This window comes from Ramularia collo-cygni (genome assembly GCF_900074925.1).
Source record: "Ramularia collo-cygni strain URUG2 genome assembly, contig: RCC_scaffold07, whole genome shotgun sequence".
Taxonomy (NCBI): Eukaryota; Fungi; Ascomycota; class Dothideomycetes; order Mycosphaerellales; family Mycosphaerellaceae; genus Ramularia; species Ramularia collo-cygni.
The window spans coordinates 705,514-723,142 of record NW_019716261.1 but is presented as its reverse complement, the minus strand read 5'-3'; the positions used below and the strand labels follow the sequence as shown (position 1 = coordinate 723,142).

Genomic DNA, 17,629 nt, shown 5'->3' with positions numbered 1-17,629 from the left:
AGTAGAGGGTAGTTTTTAAAGAGGTAATTAGGGCATTAAGGGTATCTAGAGGAGGAGGGAATCTCTTTTAAGTTCTTTATACTAGCGGCTTTAAGCGTTAGGAGTTTCTAATAGGTTACGAGGRCCTTAATTATAGTACTTAAAAACTACTTTTAAAATATATTTTCTATTTTATAATTACTTGCTTTTATACCTAAAATATAACTCCTCCTTGCTTTATACGTTCGTACAATTTGTCCCTATAAATATCCTATAATTTATATTACTATCGCTCTATATTAAAGAAATATACTACTCTAACCCTAACCCTATAGTTTTTAGTAAAGTTTTCGCTAAGGTTTATAACCTCTTACTATGCTAATTCCTTTCCCGTCTACCCTCTACCCTATTATACGCATATTCTATATAATAGGCCGCTTCCCTTCTATCTCCCCTAATCTTTATCTAAAAGTCGTTAAACTCTAAAATAATAATACGAGTATTACCGATATTTAAACTTTCCTCTATTTATAATAGCTATATACCTCCGAACGGACTATCTATATAATCGTCGTAGAGAACGGTAGCTAACCCTAATAGTTATTAAAGAATAGTCTTTACGATAATCCTCTCCTTCGTATTCGAATAGCCGAACTTGTCTACCTTAAAGCTCTACTAGATACGTATATCGTAGATAAATTAAACGAGGAGGGATTTACGATTAAGTACTATACTTTTATACGGCTTCGGCGGAGTATAGGCATTAAAAAACGACTAAGAGAAGGAGAGTTCCTTAAGCATTAAGAGGAATATAAAAAGATTATAAAGAAGGAGATTAATCGCTCGAATCTTAGAGCATATAGAATAATATTACTATAAATATACTTCTATATAACCGATCGTACGCGGCTTACGCTTAGTAGGTTAGTATATTTATACGATATATATCTATAAGGTAGAAAGGGGTTTACTAATATACTACTATATCGTAGAAAGCGACTATACGAGATAGCCCGCGAGGTCTATCCCGCTAGCCCGTATAATAGGGCTACGAAGTTTATACGTCGCCGTAGGAAGTATATTACGCCTAGCCCTAATATAGTCTAGAGTATAGATRCATAYTATAAACTTAAGGACTATAGCTTTTAGATCTATRCTACTATTAATRYARATATACGGTTTATTCTATATACCTATCTTAGACCCTCTACCCGTATAATAGTATCTATACTATCTAACTTTRCGAAAGCTTATAAAAAGCTTACGAGAGTACYTYRTATTATTCGGAYAGATAAGGGTAAAGAGACACTCCTTATAGCGTAGGCTTAATACTAATACGTAAGGATTATTCGTAGGCGTAAAGTACGCTTTCGCCGCTACTTTATATTTAGAATAAGTACTACTAATATCCCTATCGAGGTATAGTAGGGCTAGCTTATACGAGGAAGGTTTAAGATATAGTATATAAGTATATAGAGTATATTATCTATATATACTTTAGCAACGCTCCCGTTATATCCGAATCTAATTATACGGGTTAGGCTAATTAATCTTAATATTATAAGGCTTCTTTATAATATTAAAGAAGAAGGGGTAGTTTTATAAAGCAAAGAAGGCTAACCGTATTACTATAAAGTATATCTATATACCTATTATACGGAAAGAACTAGCCTCGTTCGTATATATATAGAATAAGCACCCCGTACGAAGACAATCTAATAGACCGTACGTAAGGGGTAGTATACTAAGCYATCGCTATAACTAGGTAGAGAAGGAGAGAAAGCTAAGTATTAGGTATTTAATCGATAAGGCCTACTTTAATAGTCTTATAGAAGCTTGCGTAAAGTAAGGTACGTTTATACTAGCGAACGCATATAATAGATCTTAAATTATTTACTAATATATATAGATTCTAAGGAGTATATTCTATAGGAGATACTTAAGCTCTACTTAAGTATTCTAAAGATAAAGGGCTTTCCGCTCGGTCGACTAAGCTCGTATAAGTTTATACTAAGCGTATAAAAGCCGTAGTACTAGATCGTATACGAGAACCTCGTAGAAGAGCTACGTAAGATTCCTAAGGATATACTATATAAGATATTAATTCCCCGTAGCGGTAGGAAGTAGGAAGGATTTTAGGTCGACTCGGAAGATATTATATAGGCGTTTCGCAATTAGTACGATAATAACCGCTTACATAAAGAGCTTAAGGAGGCACTAGAGGGTTTAATTAATAGAGAGCTTTCAAAAGAGGATAACTCGGAAAGTAGTAATAGCGATATATCGGAGGTTAATTATTAGTCGGATAAGTCGGAATAGATTATCGGTATAATAGGATTATATTGCGTTCTAATACTCTAATAGGACTATATATACTAGGGATATATAGCTAATATACTTCTATCCCTACTAGTATTAGCGGCCTCGGCTATAATCTCTATAAGAACTCTATAATAACTATATAACAAATTTATACGCCTATATATCTATATAATACTTATTAAGTAGCGTACGCTCTATCCCCCGTCTTTACGTAGTTATACCTATAGAGCGATAAAGGATTACCCCTTTACTAAAATCCTCCTTTAATCCCCTTCCTATAGACGATATTCCTTCCTTTATATAAACGTATACGACGCTATATCTACGAGTCCGCTTTATACCGATAGGTTCTAAGAAGCAAGTAAAGAAAGTATAGAAGCGTATATACCCTACTCGGCCCTAATTCGACTATATAAAGTATATACTAGATAATAAGAAATGTTACTTCTACGGCGATTATAACCTAATACCGCCGGCACCTTCGAATAAACCGATTATACGGGCGATACTAATACCGCTACGGACGAATACGCTATCCTTAAGCACTATACTAATTATTATTAACTCTAATAAAAGCGAGATATTAGACGACGAGATTCTTAACGGATATATTAGTAGGAGCCTCCTAGATAAAGCGTAGCTTACTAGTATAAAGGCAACTTATATATAATAGATTAAGATCGAAAAGGAAGCGGTAATAAATCTACTAAAGTATAAGTACTATATAGGTAATCTACCCCCTAGCTAACGGTCGAAGGATAGTATTATAAAGGCTATCTTTATAATAGTAATCGTATAAGTTAGGTTTATTATTACGATTATTATTATAAGATACTATATTACCCTAGATAATCTAGATAAGATACTAAAGTAGAGTAGGTTAAAGAAAGGTAAAGAATTCTCTAAGTATACTATATATATTATATACTATTATTGCATTTATCTATACCGCTATATAATTAATCGCTAATAGGATATAGGAACGCTTAAGGATATCGCGGTACCGGATTATAATATTAAAGATATAGTAGCTACTATTCGTAGCTTCGGTAATAAACCGTATATTACTAAGGAGATAGAATATCCGGATAATACCTATATATATATTACGTAGTCGTATAATAACCGAAATAGGCCTATTTAACCTCTAGATATAGACTTTAAAGATAGGAAGCTAAGTCGTATCTTCTTAAACGATATTAATATAAAGGGCTAGCTATATCGAAAGTAATATAAGGTATTCCTTATCTTTAAGAGACGTTCTATATCGTAGCCTACGGATAACCTATTATATAAGGCCGAGGTTAATATAAATCTTACTAAAGCTACTACTACTCTAAAGAGTAAGGGCTCTTAGAAGAAGAAGAAGAAGGTAAAGTAAGAAGTTAAAGTAGAGTTAAAGCTAGTAGTTAAAGTAGAGCCGACCTTARAAGTATATATACTATCTTTCTATATAAACGTTAATAGATAAAGTCTAATACTAAATTCGATAGAAGAGTAAAGAGTAAGTTAATACTACTATAGAGTATAACGCTACTAATAATAGTAACGATAAGTCGCTACCTTCGTTTAATAAGATATTTATACGTTTCTAGCTTATATAATTATAAAGATAGCTACTTACTCGATTATAGATTAAGGGAGAGCTAGAAATTAAGAGAGAGCTAGAAACTAAGGAAGTAGAGTAATAATATCCTACTTTAGGAGGTTTAAGCTATAAGCGGACGATCTTAAAGGTTTCGTAATTATCTAAGAATATAAATAAACTACCTATAAATTATACGCGTAATCGGTCGAAGCGTCGTTAATCTAAAAGGTTACAATAAGAATAAAGATAGTAGGTGCTTTATAAGTTTAAAGAGGAGTTATTTTTAGTATTTTTGTTCGTTCCTTTAATAGATATCTATATAGTACTACTTTAATAGTCGTAAACGTATTATACGGGCGTATATCTACTTCTCGATCTATCTACTATATAAAAGGAGTGCCTAATATATAGTTATAGATATAGGCTTTAGATAACTTTACTTCTATAATTAATCTATCGATTAGGACTATATCTATATATTAGATAAAGAGGCTATATCGGAAGCGCCCGTATAATAACTAAAAATCACCGCTAACCTCTCGGAACGGTTATATTCCGAGGTAGCGTAAGTAGTGTACCTTAGTTCTACTAAAAAAAGATTATTGCAGAGTTGTCGCTAAAAGCGCACCGTACACGCCGCACGGACTGCACTCCGCGACCGAGATTCTCCCTCGTCTCCTCGTATCGTCATCCCCATAAGGCAGGAGGCTTCGCCGATGGCCTGTGGCTGTCGATGGCCTGTAACGTACCCCCTGCTACTTAATCAATATCTCATCAATTTACATCAAATCCCTCTAAAACGAGGTCTTGCCCTGCGGACCGCCTCGAGTGCTCGCGGCGCATCGAGGGGCAAGCCCTCTGCGCTCGCACGTCGGCTCCTTGCTTTCTAACATAGAGGCGTAGGCCTTCGCAACTCGTTTAGCATCCAAGAGGTGTAGGTATGCTAGGGACCGGGGAAGTCACGAGGTAGATAGACGCTAAGGTGTTTACCGTAAGAAAGGCCGTCTTATTAGCAGGACACGCCACAGGCCATCGACAGCCACAGGCCATCGGCGAAGCCTCCTGCCCCCATGAGTCCCGACGCCGCTCATCTGATTGCTCGGACAAAAAGTTCGATACCAAAATGCCATGTGCATATTCAGTGTGAGGCGAGCTGGCAGATGGAGCGGTCCGAACGCACAAGACGTCCACGAGACTCAAGTTTGCCGAAACGCCAGCGATGTAAAATCCGGGCAGCAACGATATATGGCGTTCTCCATGCGAAAGCAGGAAGGTGTGTCCGGAATGCTACCGATATCTCTGTTTTCAGAAACCAGCAAGGTTGAATCATCTTTGTCAATCCAACATCTACCCTGATGTCCAAAGTTCTCAACAGCATCCGCAAAGAGCGCAGGCATGTCGAATTCGAAGCCAACGATGATGACGATGCCCCGCGAGATCCGAGACTGCATTTATGAATTCGTTTGGAGCTCTTCTGTTCGTGTGAGAGTGGCTCGCCGCAGTTTTCCTCAAGAGCCTCAAGACCGCAACCTGAAAGTGTGAGTTCCTCTGAAACATCACGAGGGATTGATAAGCTGAAACGCACCTACCGTAGCTCGGGCGTTGGACTTACTAGAGATGTATGCAAGTCGTCGCAGAACGTCGAATCCCAGCACGCATCTTTGCTCCTGGTCAATCGTCAGATCTTGGCAGAGGCGATGCCCATCTTCTACAGAAGATCGACTATCGTCCTGAACATGGATGGTAGCCGATCAATGAGATACCTGCGAGAATTCGACAACGTCGCTCGAGCCAACATCACGTCGCTGGAGATGTCGATCGACCTGCTATACGACAAGCATGTTCCTCCTAGCAGAGCCTGGTCTGGGGACAAAGAGAAGCCGCTGTATGAAAAGGACGGTTTGGTCCTTATAACTCCATTCGCCACGCTGATGGCTGAAACGCTACCAAGACTCTCAGAGGTGTTCTTCCATGTACCAGTTGGAGGCAGTGCGACTTTCTATTGTGGATGGGCCACGAGAGAGCTGCATATGTTGCTGAAGTATGGCAGAATCCGGAAACTCAATCATGTCTTTGACGGAAAACATGCTGTGAACATGGCTGAAGCATTTGAGCCCCAAGAATGTTACGAGCGATTGATGGGACCCCTTGCTGATGGGAGACAGCTGGCCGAGCATGAGTTCGAGCTGAGAAGTCCATTGATATGCGCAACGCAAAGCGATCCTGCGAAGAATCGACGAGCGCAGCAATGGTATCAGGCGAGGGAGGACTTTGTGGCGAAGCACGGGAGACCTTTCGCGTGGGAATGGGGTGACTGTGGGGTGGATGCAAATCTTCGGCAGCCAATTAAGGTCGTAATTGCTTGCAGCAGACCGGCCAGCACAAGATTGTAGATGGAGGATGATGTGACATCAGTAATAGCCAGATCGTGGCGTTGTCTCGCGAGCTCTTGAGAATGTTTCACACGCTCAGCACGAGATCAGCGGTGGAGCCAGCCATTCCGGGTGTGAGATGGGATCGGTCCATAGAGGACTGAGTAATTGTCAGACAGATGAGGTGTGTTGAATAGCCAGCCGAATGGCCAAGAATAAGTAATGAGCACACGAGCACTTGCCCAATGCTGACAACTGTGGCTGAGCAAGCTGAGCAAGCCCCAAACAAAAGCAAGCGCAAGCAGGAAGCTGCCGCCAAATCAACGTCACTGCCGCCAGAGCTCCCTCTAGCGCTGTTTTAGGCTTCTGCTGCCTTGAATCGCATCACTATCACCATGATCCATCCACCACCTCTTCCGTGACAAGACACATAGCCGACGAAGACAACCTCTTCATCAGGCCTTCACRTCACATCTCCACCGCCGTCCACCATGGCGCTGATTGAAACCTCCCTCATCTGGGTCGCGTACGCCGTCTGCGTGGGACTGCTCTTCTTCATCTCGGCCTTCTTCGTCTTCATCTACCAGAAGCCCAGCGAGCGTAACTTCGCCGTGACCTTTATCTGCTGGTTGACTCTCCTCGCCCTCCTTGCCACGGTGCTGCTGCTCCCGGTCGACATTGCCCTGGTCAGCGCCACGACATCCCGCAAATTGGGCGCGAAGAAGGATTGGGCGACACCAGACCGCGTCGATCAGACCCTGTTGGTGTTGAAGATTGTCTACTACACGCTGTACAGCTTGGATGCTGTGCTGTGCCTCTTGGTCGTCCCCTTCACCTACTTTTACTACGAAGAGTATGATGAAGTTGCTACCGACGAGGGAGAACAGACGGTGCTGGGACGACTATGGGCTGCTTCCAAGTGGACTGTGGGTCTCGTCGTGCTCTGCGTGATCCTGTTCTTGGTTGGATTCTTCGTGCCGGTTGCAAAGAAGGCCAGAGACCAACACCGCGATCTGGACTACTTCAGAGATTTGTTGACGGAGAATCGTATGTACCCATCTACCCACCATCTTCATCCTCACTCATTAACACCCCTCCCAGACGGCGAACGAGCTCTGACCTTTGCGATTGGCCTGCTGATTCTCGTCGGCACCATTCTATACGCCCTCTACACTGCCCCGGGTCTCGCCCTCCTGCCCGTCTCCCTCATCAAATCAGCCCCCTCAATCTCCTCCCCAGCCCTCGCTGCAGACACCTCATCCCAACTCGACCAGAACCGCGAACGTCAACGTCAGCTTGAAGGCCGCTCCGAAGGACGTCYCGATGGTCTCGATCCCCGCGACCGCCGTGAGTTGGAAGCCCTCGTCCGGGAAGAACGCACTCTTGTTCGTCGTGAGCGTCTTGCAGCAGAGAATACTGGTGAAGGCCGCAACTTCTTCATCCGCGTCTGGTTGAAGCTCGAGGCCATCTTCCGCCCATTGAAGCTCGTCTTGGGAATGCTCCTGCTGGTCATCAGCTTGATCATCTTTGCCAGCATGCTCATCACCATGGTAGACAAGATCAAGAACTCTGTATGTGGAGTCTCTTGTGGCTACCTTTTGGGTCGCAACAAGATCTTCCAGCCCATCAACGCGCTCCTCATGCAGACGAGCAAGATCTTCCCCATCGACTATGTCATCTTCCTGCTCCTTACCCTGCTGTTCTTCGCCGCGAGCGTAGTGGGATTGGCGAGCATCGGTATCCGCTTCCTCTGGGTGATGCTCTTCCGCATCCGCAAGGGCCAGACTTCCCCCAACGCTATGCTCATGGCCACCGTTCTGCTCACACTCATGACCCTGGCGATGAACTATGCTCTCGCCATGGTTGTCGCTCCCTCATACTCCACCTTCGGACCACAGATGTACTGTGATCTCCCACTCGCCAACGGCACGACGGGAGACTGCAGCCATCACAAGTCTGCCATCAAGCCGTGCAGTGAGCGAAGCGGGAGCGATGCCGCAAAGTTGGTGTGCACACCCACTGTGCTGTCCACCTTCATGAACAGAATCATGGCCAACTTCCCATACTTTGGAGCGGTCATCTTCTACGCCCAATTTGCCTTCCTCGGAATCTTCCTGGTCGTGTTTGTCGTCACGCTCTTCCGCGTCCCACAGTTGGACGAAGATGCAATTGACGAAGATATGAGGGAGGAAGAAGAGGAGGGTTTGCTGGCAAGCACTGGCCGGAGATTCGGTGCCACTTGGGAGGACATTACTGGCCGAGCAAGAGGAAAGGGCGTGCAAAGAGCTGGATATGGTGCGGTGAATGGTGATGATAACTAGCATGATCATCCCGAAGATTTGCTGTACGAGGTAGAACGGACGAGGCGTGTTGTGGAGGGGTTCTGATTTACTTGTGGTAATATATTCTGCACAGGACGACAGACTGGGACGGAGTTATTGTGATTAAAATGTATGCGCAGATCGACAGAATGCAGGTATGACAGACTAATGAGAGTGTGCATTTCGAACACGAATGAAGAGATTAATCTGCTCCATGGTTCTTTGAATCGACTGTTTCGCGGGGAGGAGATGGCAACATGGAGGGAGGCGTGGCGTCTTGAGGCCGTAATTTCATACGAAGCGTGAAGTTCTGGGTTTGATTTGTTCTGGAAGCTACCGYATACATTCGGCGCTGTTACCATTCCATCTTCCTCCAACCAGCACGATGACATTGATGCCGCTGTAGCGGATCGGGGTATGCGCCTTGACGCCATGCTTCCTTTCCTTTTTGAACCGACACGTCTCCTGTGGACCACTATCGCCGACGTGATCACGCTTATGCGACCATGGTGCTGGCGGTGGCGGACTCGTAGCGCCAGGTGGGTGGGAGAACACCGACGGTCTTGTAGTAGCGGGACAGACGGTGGATGCGGGACTCGATGAGAATCAGGCGGAACTTGGAGTCCTTGTCCTTGCGGTTGCGCTCGAGATGCTTGCGGACGGCGACGGCCTGAAGTTGCAAGTGTCAGTATGTGGAGAGGGCATTGTGGGGACTAGGTTCAGACATACCTTCTTGATGAGCATGTAGAGGTCCTCTGGGATCTCGGGAGCGAGGCCTGATAAAATCACTCTGTCAGTCTGAGACCAAGCAGAGGCATAATGTGTTGATCATGTGCTTTTTGAGGGCGACGATGATTCATGTACATGCGCTGTGGTGGGCGACATGAACGTGTATGTGTGTTGTCCWTCTCTTCTCTGTTGCACTCCCAAACGAGTTTGTCTTCGCTGGCCATCTTTTTCTGATCACACGCGCGAGAGGAGAGACGGAAAAAAAGGAAGTGGAGGAGAGGAGAGGGTTCGCCATACCGTTGCCCTTGAGGATACGCAGGATCTTGTTACCTGCAGAACAGACATGTTAGCCATCACTTTCTCCCCGTCAATCCCTTCATTCCTTCCACTCCCACTCACCAGTCACAATCTTGACCTGGGCAACACCGTGCGAGTCACGGAGAACGACACCAATCTGCGAAGGAGTGGCACCCTTCTTGGCCAACTTGCAGATCTGGTCAACGACCTGCTCGGGGGTGGTCTTGAGCYATGCAGGCGCAGTGCGCGAGTATGGGATGGCCGAGGAAGAAATTCCCTTTCCGTTGCTGTGAAGACGACCCATTGCGGCGAGTTGGTGCTGGGGGGTTAGTTGAGGTGAAGAGGTGTCGTGGTGCGGTGGAGCAAAGAGGCAGTGGCACAGGTTTTGCACCCAAACTTTGAAGCCGGGAGGTGCAAATTGAAGTGCGGCCTGATTGGGAATGGCGTGTGCCTTTCGGCTAGCTGTCCCGAAGCGCGAATCCGACCATAAGAACTTCACTTCCCATCGCATCCCCGCAACTTACCTTCCACCATATTGACACCTCAACCGACTGACCCAACTCGTTGGCATATCTGAAGACAAAACGAACCAACAAGGTAACTCGATAAAGACTGTCAATCCAGCTAGGTGTCTCCCGAGTTTTCCGTCTCACGTCTCTCTTGGTTCTCGACACTTCAACAAGCAGGCCAGCGTCTATAACCATACCTATCCCTCATCGCGCCAGACTCCCGTCTCGATCAACTCAACCCTACCGCCGCCATGCCGTCTGCGTACTCGCGTAAGGCTCGATCCCAACGACGAAAACGGGAATCAAATTCACCGACCAAGCAAGACGCGTTCGACGTTCCATCCACGTCACCTACCGGGACAGCCATGTCCCCTCCACAAACAGGTAAAAACCTCTCCACTACCAGTAGCGTCATTAACTAACACTGATTAACTTAGCTGTTGCTAGAGTCTTCGGCATCGTAGAGCTGCTGGAGCTGATCCTGCTAAAAGTCGCGGAACCAGAAGACGACGGTTTGCCCTTCTTCGCGGTACTACCTGAAGGACCCGCAGAGCAACTCTTCGCCGTGCAGCGAGTCAGCCAGAATTTCCGCAACGTAGTCGACGACTCCATACGTCTTCGGCGACGCATGTGTCTTGCCCCTTATCCTGCAGACCAGAAGTGCGACCCGTCGGACTTACCGCGCTGGTTTGCATACCACCAGCACAATCTTATCAAGCATCATCAATGCCTCCAAATGAGATGGCATCATGGCCGTCTCGCGAGTTCTCTGGCCTACGGGTATTTTGTGGACCCCCCGATCAATCATCCCCAACAAGACTCCGCTGCAGCAGAAAGGTGGCTTCGCCCGGAGGCTTCATGGCGGAGAATGAGAGCGTATCCTACCAGGGAGCATAGCGGGCACAATCTCACGGTCTACGTCCTCGATAAAACCTTGGTGTACGCAACACGTGAAAGCGAAGGCATCACAATGGGACAGATCAGGGAACTTTTCGCGCAGCTTACGCGTGAGATGCAACGTTACCATGTCGCTATGCGCCCGGTTAATCATTTACTGAAATTTGTTTATACCGCTTCGAGCCGGATGGTAAACGGGGTGCATTCGACTACAGGAMTGGACCTTGCGTGGCAGCAGATCACCGACCAGCGGGTGGTCACTGACCGGCGATTCTTTGCGCTGGCGACATATCACAAAATCGCACCCCTCTACCTCAAATCGTCCGACTCTGGCGTTTGAAAGAGCAGGTTGGGCAGCCGCGAAGAAAATGAGGAAGGCCCCGAAGAAGATGCGGGACGAGACTGTACTTTGGAAACAACAGGAGCTACACGACGATGCAATGATCCAATTACAAGGTCTTACTTACGGGATTGAAGACCTCAACGACAAGTTTCCTACTGGAGACCTACTGTGCCAGGATGATATCAGAGAAGCGGTGGAAATCACAGAGGCCGCCACCCATGATATAGGCAGTATGAGGGCGGAGAATGTAGTCGCCAACAGGGACATGATAAAGATGCTTGATATAATGGGCAAGATGCATAATGATATGATGGAAATGAAAATTGAGACCACAAGATTGAACAGTATGCTGCTGGAGTTAATGCGCTGAATTGGTGGGTAATTGTTGGTTTCATGCCCGGGTTGTGTTAATTCATTTAGTTTTTCGTAGATTCATAATCTATACTCTATCATCATTTGCTCAGCGAAAAGCGCAATGTGTCTAGTCGTGGACACGCCCACCTCACTCTCCCACTTCCATGCTTCGAAGYTTCTCTTCCGTCGTCGTGCGCGATTACTGAAAGCGGACTCTTGTGGTGGAACTCTCGGTCTCAGCTACCTCCACGTAGGGGCAAGTTACGCCTCCCAGCCCGCTGACATGCGCTACGTCCCGGTGTGCCTGACAGCCTGCGCTCCCTGGACCACAACCTGGGTATCTGGCATTGTTGAGCTTCTTGGGTAAATCTTTGTCTCGCTCCGGCTCCGTAGCTCGCGAAGACCAAGGAAATCACTGATCGATCCACCGCGCCATCTCAGAACCTGCAAAGAAATACTGAACTGTTCACAAAGTCAGTATTTCGTTCTCAAATAAACAGTTTCCTGAGCTCAAGAGGATGCGCCTTACATCAAGCATAACAGTAAAGATAATTAGCAGCCAGCCCCGAAATAACGAGTCCTGGAATGGCATGGAAAAGCCCAGCCGATGTAGTGCCGCCCTTGATTAGGAAATAGGCGTCCGTTAACGATTGCAGCGGGCCAATGAGAGCGAGCATCGTCGCGCTTTCGGTCCACTTTTCCTGGTAGGCAAACACTCCAAGAACGACGCCTGCTGCGAACTGTCGAATTCCCATGAGGRAGACGTATGATGTTGCGGCTTTAGAGCCCTCGGCAGTGAGTTTAGGTCCATCCTCAGGTACGATGGGCAAGCCAAACGACTTGAAGAAGCCGACGGGATCGAAGAGACCTTGAGCACCTGTTCCCATGGAGAGGAAAGGGAAGATGACGGCGACTGCCTTGAATGCCCAGAGGAGGATTTCCATTTTTGAATTTGATTTTGGTTGTTCCTTGGAATGAGGAAGTGGATTGATTGATAGGGAGAGAAAGAGAGTTTACACACACACCGAAGAGGGAGACTATATGCACGCAGCACAACAAGATGTACAAGGGTGCATACACAAAGAAGAGACACAAGAGCGGCTAAGCATCCCGAAACGACCTTGGTGCGAGATGCAGCTGAAGGACGAAGAAGTCCAAAGATCGAACTTCAGCCTCCAAAATCGAGCCTACGTCATACCCATCCATTCGATCAAAGTAGTACGACTTGATCCCTCACGAGGATTTCCCGTTCCAAGAGCTAGAGAAGGCGTTGTGTAACTAGAGCGCCAAGTCAGCCAATCAGATGATCTTTTCCACTCTTAGCTTAGACCCCAACCCAAAAAGTGAGCCCTGATTTGGAGATCCGTGCGTCTCTGCACAATTGGAACCGCGTCACTGTCTTCTTTGTGTTGGGGCGTCGTTGCCGTGCTAGAGATCGCGTCGTCATACGGGATGTTGCAGATTGCCACCCCGTCCAGAGATGCGGCACTCCTTGCAACGCCAGCAACGCGATGAACGCGATGAACGCGATGAGCAAGCAAGACATCGGAACATTTCGACGTTTCACAACGCCGCTTGCTTCGGTGCTGCTCGCTTCCGGCTCAGGAGCGTTGTTGATTTACCTGCCACAAGGAGAGCCGGCGAGCTTCAGTCCTTTGTCCCGTGGATAATACCTTGTTGAGCGGAACGAGCTCTGCGACTATATCAACGCAGGTGTTCCGCGCCCCTATCTACCTATGCGTGACTTCAACGGGAAAGTTGATCGTCGCCGCCCCTCTCACATGGAACTTGTCGGAGTCGCTTGGTTTCCACGACCCCGGCCGTGTCAATATATGGTGGCATCGAAGTTCCATTTCTGAGTACGATCTGGCCTTCGGGTATATATGGAGGTCTCGGTGCGGGATGCTGGGATGGATGTGAGTTGGGCAGTCAACGGAAGTGTAACAGCAGAAGGAACGAGGCTGCAGCATAGCAGCGCGTGTCGTGACCGGTAAGTACCTATTAACCCATGCTTCCTAGCTTCACTTGCGTCAAAATCTTGTTCACCTCACGTCAGCCACTTCAAGTTACTTCATTGACATCTTTCAACACTGCCAACCCTTCAACTTCAACACTTCCAACATCTTCGACCTTCGCTGMAAACCATCATCTTCTCCCTACCACAAGTTCTACGCTCACCCGATTGACCCTGGGCCAATTAAGCGATTGGATCGAAGAAGTGGTTATGCGCTGTGAAGGTGCTGTCCAACAGCGCAAGCGGCATCATTGCTGGTTCGGGATTTGAGCAAGGGCAGTTCTGTTACGCCAGCATACGGTGTAAGTTGCTTTGCTAAATCATGTAGAGTTCCCTGGGTATGAGCTTCCATTACAGTTGCAAGCTTGGACACTGCTGCAGCGTCGCTCAGACCAGAGCGATCGCGGGTCAGCGTCGTAGGTGAGGTATCGAGGTATTCACAGCGAGCAGAGATGATCAAATCCTTTCCTCATGTCCCCCAGCCAACAGTCTCTCATCAGCTGTCATCAATTGTGCGGTTCATCACATGTCAAGGTTCATAATTTTCACGGGCGTATTTTTTCACATGGTACTGTCTCGACCACGCCTTTCAACTTTATGTCTTTTCAAATTCCTCCTTTCTCTCTTGGCAGACGCGAACATCCACACGTTTCCTGAACACTGCTTCCGCGACAGCAAAACATCAACCTTCACCACACACGCACTCAAGACTACCTCCATGTTGATGTCGCCAAACATCACCAGCACTAAGCAGAACGTGATGGCTCCGTCCACGTCGCTCACAGTTCTATCCGAGATCATGACGACCACCTCATCTCCACTAGCTGATTGTAAGTGCTACTTCATTTGCTACCACTTCACCCCATTCTAATCTCCCCAATAGCCATCCGATCCGCTGCGTCAAAAGTCTTCGACATTCTGGAGCTCTTCGAGATGATTCTGGTCTGGACGGCAGAAATCACCATCCGCGAGGATCAAGAAAATATCAGGATCCTTGGAAAATTTTATCGTCCACGATTTTGGAGCAGCTCCGTAGGTAATGGCTACGCAGGTGAACCTGTACGGCAGCTATTCGTGCTCCAACGGACGAGCAAGACGTTCCAAGCCAGCATCCGTGGATCAATACCCATTCGACGACGCATGTTCCTTGAGTACTACCCGAGAAACGCTCCGGATATGCAGGTTCTCGGCGAAGGGACAAGAGAAGTGGAACACATGACTCCTTTGGTCTGGTTCGCAGAGCGAGTGGCATTCAAAGGTACAGATCTGGTGTATGACCTGGTCCACAAGCCTTCTTGGAAATCCTGGCAAGAGAGCTCGACGCCTGGCTTTCATTTGACGCCGCAGTGGTATAAACTCCGCCATTTGAGACCTGGTGCAGCATGGATGCACCCCAAAGCTTCGTGGCGAGAGATGAAAATGTGCTGCGTTCGTCAGCGGCGCGTTTGGGGATTCACGTGCGAGCTGGACGACTACGTTGGTTTCGAGATGACCTTCACCCGCAAAGACCACCGTCGGAAGGACTGGCTTACTCTGGGAGAGCTTCAAGACTGGTTGACGTCCATGGTGTCACATCTTGAACCGCGCGAGCGAGCAGATTCGACAATAGAATTGGAGGATGATAGTGATTGACCAACCTAAAGGCGGGGATTGCCTTTTCCATATTTTTACATGCGCTCCTCTAGCGGCGGCTAGGCACTCACAAAAGCGGAAATGGACGAAGTGACWCCGATCAAACAACACCGAAGACATGCTCAAGGACTTCATCTAGCATGAACTGCCACGAAGTGCCTATACGACACATGTTACTCCGGGACGAAGACACACTTCGACCAGAAATTTCGACTCTCTGCAAGACTGCTCACTTTTGTGCTGGCAGCATCCTACTCGAGAGCTGCTCTCCACTATGAAGAGAGCCGGTAAGCTTCGACTTTGATCGGGCTTCGGTTTTCACAAGCTGGATTCCCCGAACGATATCGATCGACTCAAGACTTTCTAGCGTTCTAAGAGAGATCTGCACTCTGTGATCTCAAATTTGATATTACATAGCGATTGCACTGCGTCGAGCAGAAAAGTTAGTAACAGTCTCAACATTTCCAGCCTCTGAACTTTGGCTTTCTCCTTTTTTTTTTTGATACCGGTGATTCTCACGCTGTTGCCCACTACTTTGCTTTGATCACAATCGATGTCATTCCCATACCTTACCTTACCTCAGATTGTGCTCGGCATTGGCTTCAATGCTGTTCGTCCTGCTTCGYGGCAGGGATAGTGAAAGTTCTCAACTTCCATTACCATCGGTATCAAATTCACATACAGGTAAACATCGCTTTTGGTTTCCTGCCTCTACGATCTCGGTTGCTCACCATTTGAGACTTCCGCTCACCACTTCCACCTGATACTCATCTTCATCGTGTCTGATGCTGCTCGCTTTGAACGGGGGATATTTCTTGTGAGGGAAATCGACCTGGAAGTATGTAAAGTCAATGCAAAGATGCTGATACAGGACCTTTGACCTCAATTCTCTTTCTATCCCAAGCGAGATGTGTATCATTCGCTGCCTGGAAGTCCGATCCCGAGACCTTTGCAAGACTGATGATCGTCCGTGGTGCTCCGCTCCTGATTCCGTTTTGACCCGCTCAAACAGGTCGTTGTTTGCTACGGGAAGCCCACACGGTCTTCAATTTCGTCGCTCTTTCATCCGCTTCCATCACAAGATATCCTCGCTGTTTCCATCGCTCGCTCTCTCTACCTCGCCACATCCAACCGCCGTTCAGCATCGTCAACATTACCAGTSATCACTCACCACAATGTCGTCGCCAACCTTTGCAGAGTCATCCACTGGAGCTGTCAATGCTCAGTCGAGCTCCGACGCACACCAGCCTCTACCTGACAGCCCTTTGAGTGCTGGCATGGCTGACCAGCACGACACACTGCCCGCCCTCCCAGGTAATTACTCTCTGTATCTTGACCATAGCCACAAACTAACGCCAAGCAGAAGTCAAGAAGCCCAAGGTGGTCGCCGCTAAAGTCTTCGCCATCCCGGAGCTCCTTGAGAACATTTTGCTGCTCGAGTCTGAGGATGATGCTCCTCAGTTTGCTTCCGATCAGCTATTCCCGCTTCAGAGGGTCAACAAGCTCTTCATGAGTGTGATCGGTAGAAGCACTCTGCTCCAGCAACGCATGTTCCTCCGTGCATATCCCGCCGGAAGCTCCAAGAAGAGGTTCTTGTCGCCTGTGAAATGGATGATGTTTTTTCTGAGGGACTTCGGCCACCGCATCTTCATCACCGGACGCGGCGAGACTCTTGAATTCGGCGTCACTTGCCGCAAGGTCATGGAGAGCTTGCCTTACACAGGCCCTTCGGATTGGCTGCGGCCAGATGCCTCATGGCGTGGAATGGTGATCTACAACAATAAGGGCGCTGTTCTCCGTGATGTCACGGTCAATTCCGAAGGTCACTTTGGCGATAATGATATCGACTGGGCCGATTTCAACGAGAACAGCAGACTGGGTGACCTCGCTGATTGGCTCATTGAAACATCGGACTGTCCCAACCACCGGAGCGACTACGATGAATACGAGTCGGAGGAGGAAGATGAGGAGGGCGACGAGGAGAATGGTGAGGATAACAATGAGGAGAGCAATGAGGAGAGCAATGAGAAGAGCGATGGGAAGGACGATGAGAACGACGAGGAAGACGGAAATAATGAAGAGGAATAGCTTCATATCAATTCGGCAGTTTCCTTTGGAAAGGGTGGCCACTAGCAAGGGCGGTTTGAGAATGGGACGGTCTTGGCCCGACAGTAGATCGGCAATGGCAGAGATCCTGGCCAACATGTTTCTTTTGCGCTCATTGTGGTCCATGAGGTTGGACCAGCACCATATTGAGCCGAAGCGGGAAGGA

At 47.3% G+C, this 17,629-nt stretch overlaps 7 protein-coding genes; 5 read left to right on the top strand and 2 right to left on the bottom strand.

Annotated features, from left to right (window-relative positions):
• Positions 1-5,284: 5,284 nt before the first annotated feature.
• RCC_05237 (uncharacterized protein) lies at positions 5,285-6,282 on the top strand (the record flags this gene model as incomplete). XM_023770510.1 has 2 exons in its annotated part: positions 5,285-5,427; positions 5,484-6,282. The coding sequence occupies 2 exons, from the start codon at positions 5,285-5,287 to the stop codon at positions 6,280-6,282; spliced, it is 942 nt and encodes a 313-aa protein (XP_023626278.1).
• Positions 6,283-6,752: 470 nt separating this feature from the next.
• On the top strand, positions 6,753-8,582 carry RCC_05236 (probable Probable lysosomal cobalamin transporter; the record flags this gene model as incomplete). XM_023770509.1 has 2 exons in its annotated part: positions 6,753-7,308; positions 7,363-8,582. 2 exons carry the CDS (start codon positions 6,753-6,755, stop codon positions 8,580-8,582), a joined length of 1,776 nt encoding a protein of 591 aa, XP_023626277.1.
• Positions 8,583-9,078: 496 nt separating this feature from the next.
• RCC_05235 (40S ribosomal protein S13) lies at positions 9,079-9,912 on the bottom strand (the record flags this gene model as incomplete). XM_023770508.1 has 4 exons in its annotated part: positions 9,079-9,252; positions 9,312-9,358; positions 9,609-9,641; positions 9,711-9,912. 4 exons carry the CDS (start codon positions 9,910-9,912, stop codon positions 9,079-9,081), a joined length of 456 nt encoding a protein of 151 aa, XP_023626276.1.
• Positions 9,913-10,368: 456 nt separating this feature from the next.
• On the top strand, positions 10,369-11,354 carry RCC_05234 (uncharacterized protein; the record flags this gene model as incomplete). XM_023770507.1 has 2 exons in its annotated part: positions 10,369-10,501; positions 10,555-11,354. 2 exons carry the CDS (start codon positions 10,369-10,371, stop codon positions 11,352-11,354), a joined length of 933 nt encoding a protein of 310 aa, XP_023626275.1.
• Positions 11,355-12,241: 887 nt separating this feature from the next.
• On the bottom strand, positions 12,242-12,655 carry RCC_05232 (uncharacterized protein; the record flags this gene model as incomplete). Its single annotated transcript, XM_023770506.1, has 1 exon — positions 12,242-12,655. The coding sequence occupies one exon, from the start codon at positions 12,653-12,655 to the stop codon at positions 12,242-12,244; it is 414 nt and encodes a 137-aa protein (XP_023626274.1).
• A 1,869-nt stretch (positions 12,656-14,524) lies between these two features.
• On the top strand, positions 14,525-15,357 carry RCC_05231 (uncharacterized protein; the record flags this gene model as incomplete). XM_023770505.1 has 2 exons in its annotated part: positions 14,525-14,555; positions 14,609-15,357. The coding sequence occupies 2 exons, from the start codon at positions 14,525-14,527 to the stop codon at positions 15,355-15,357; spliced, it is 780 nt and encodes a 259-aa protein (XP_023626273.1).
• A 1,175-nt stretch (positions 15,358-16,532) lies between these two features.
• RCC_05230 (uncharacterized protein) lies at positions 16,533-17,445 on the top strand (the record flags this gene model as incomplete). XM_023770504.1 has 2 exons in its annotated part: positions 16,533-16,671; positions 16,721-17,445. The coding sequence occupies 2 exons, from the start codon at positions 16,533-16,535 to the stop codon at positions 17,443-17,445; spliced, it is 864 nt and encodes a 287-aa protein (XP_023626272.1).
• Between the last annotated feature and the right edge of the window lie 184 nt (positions 17,446-17,629).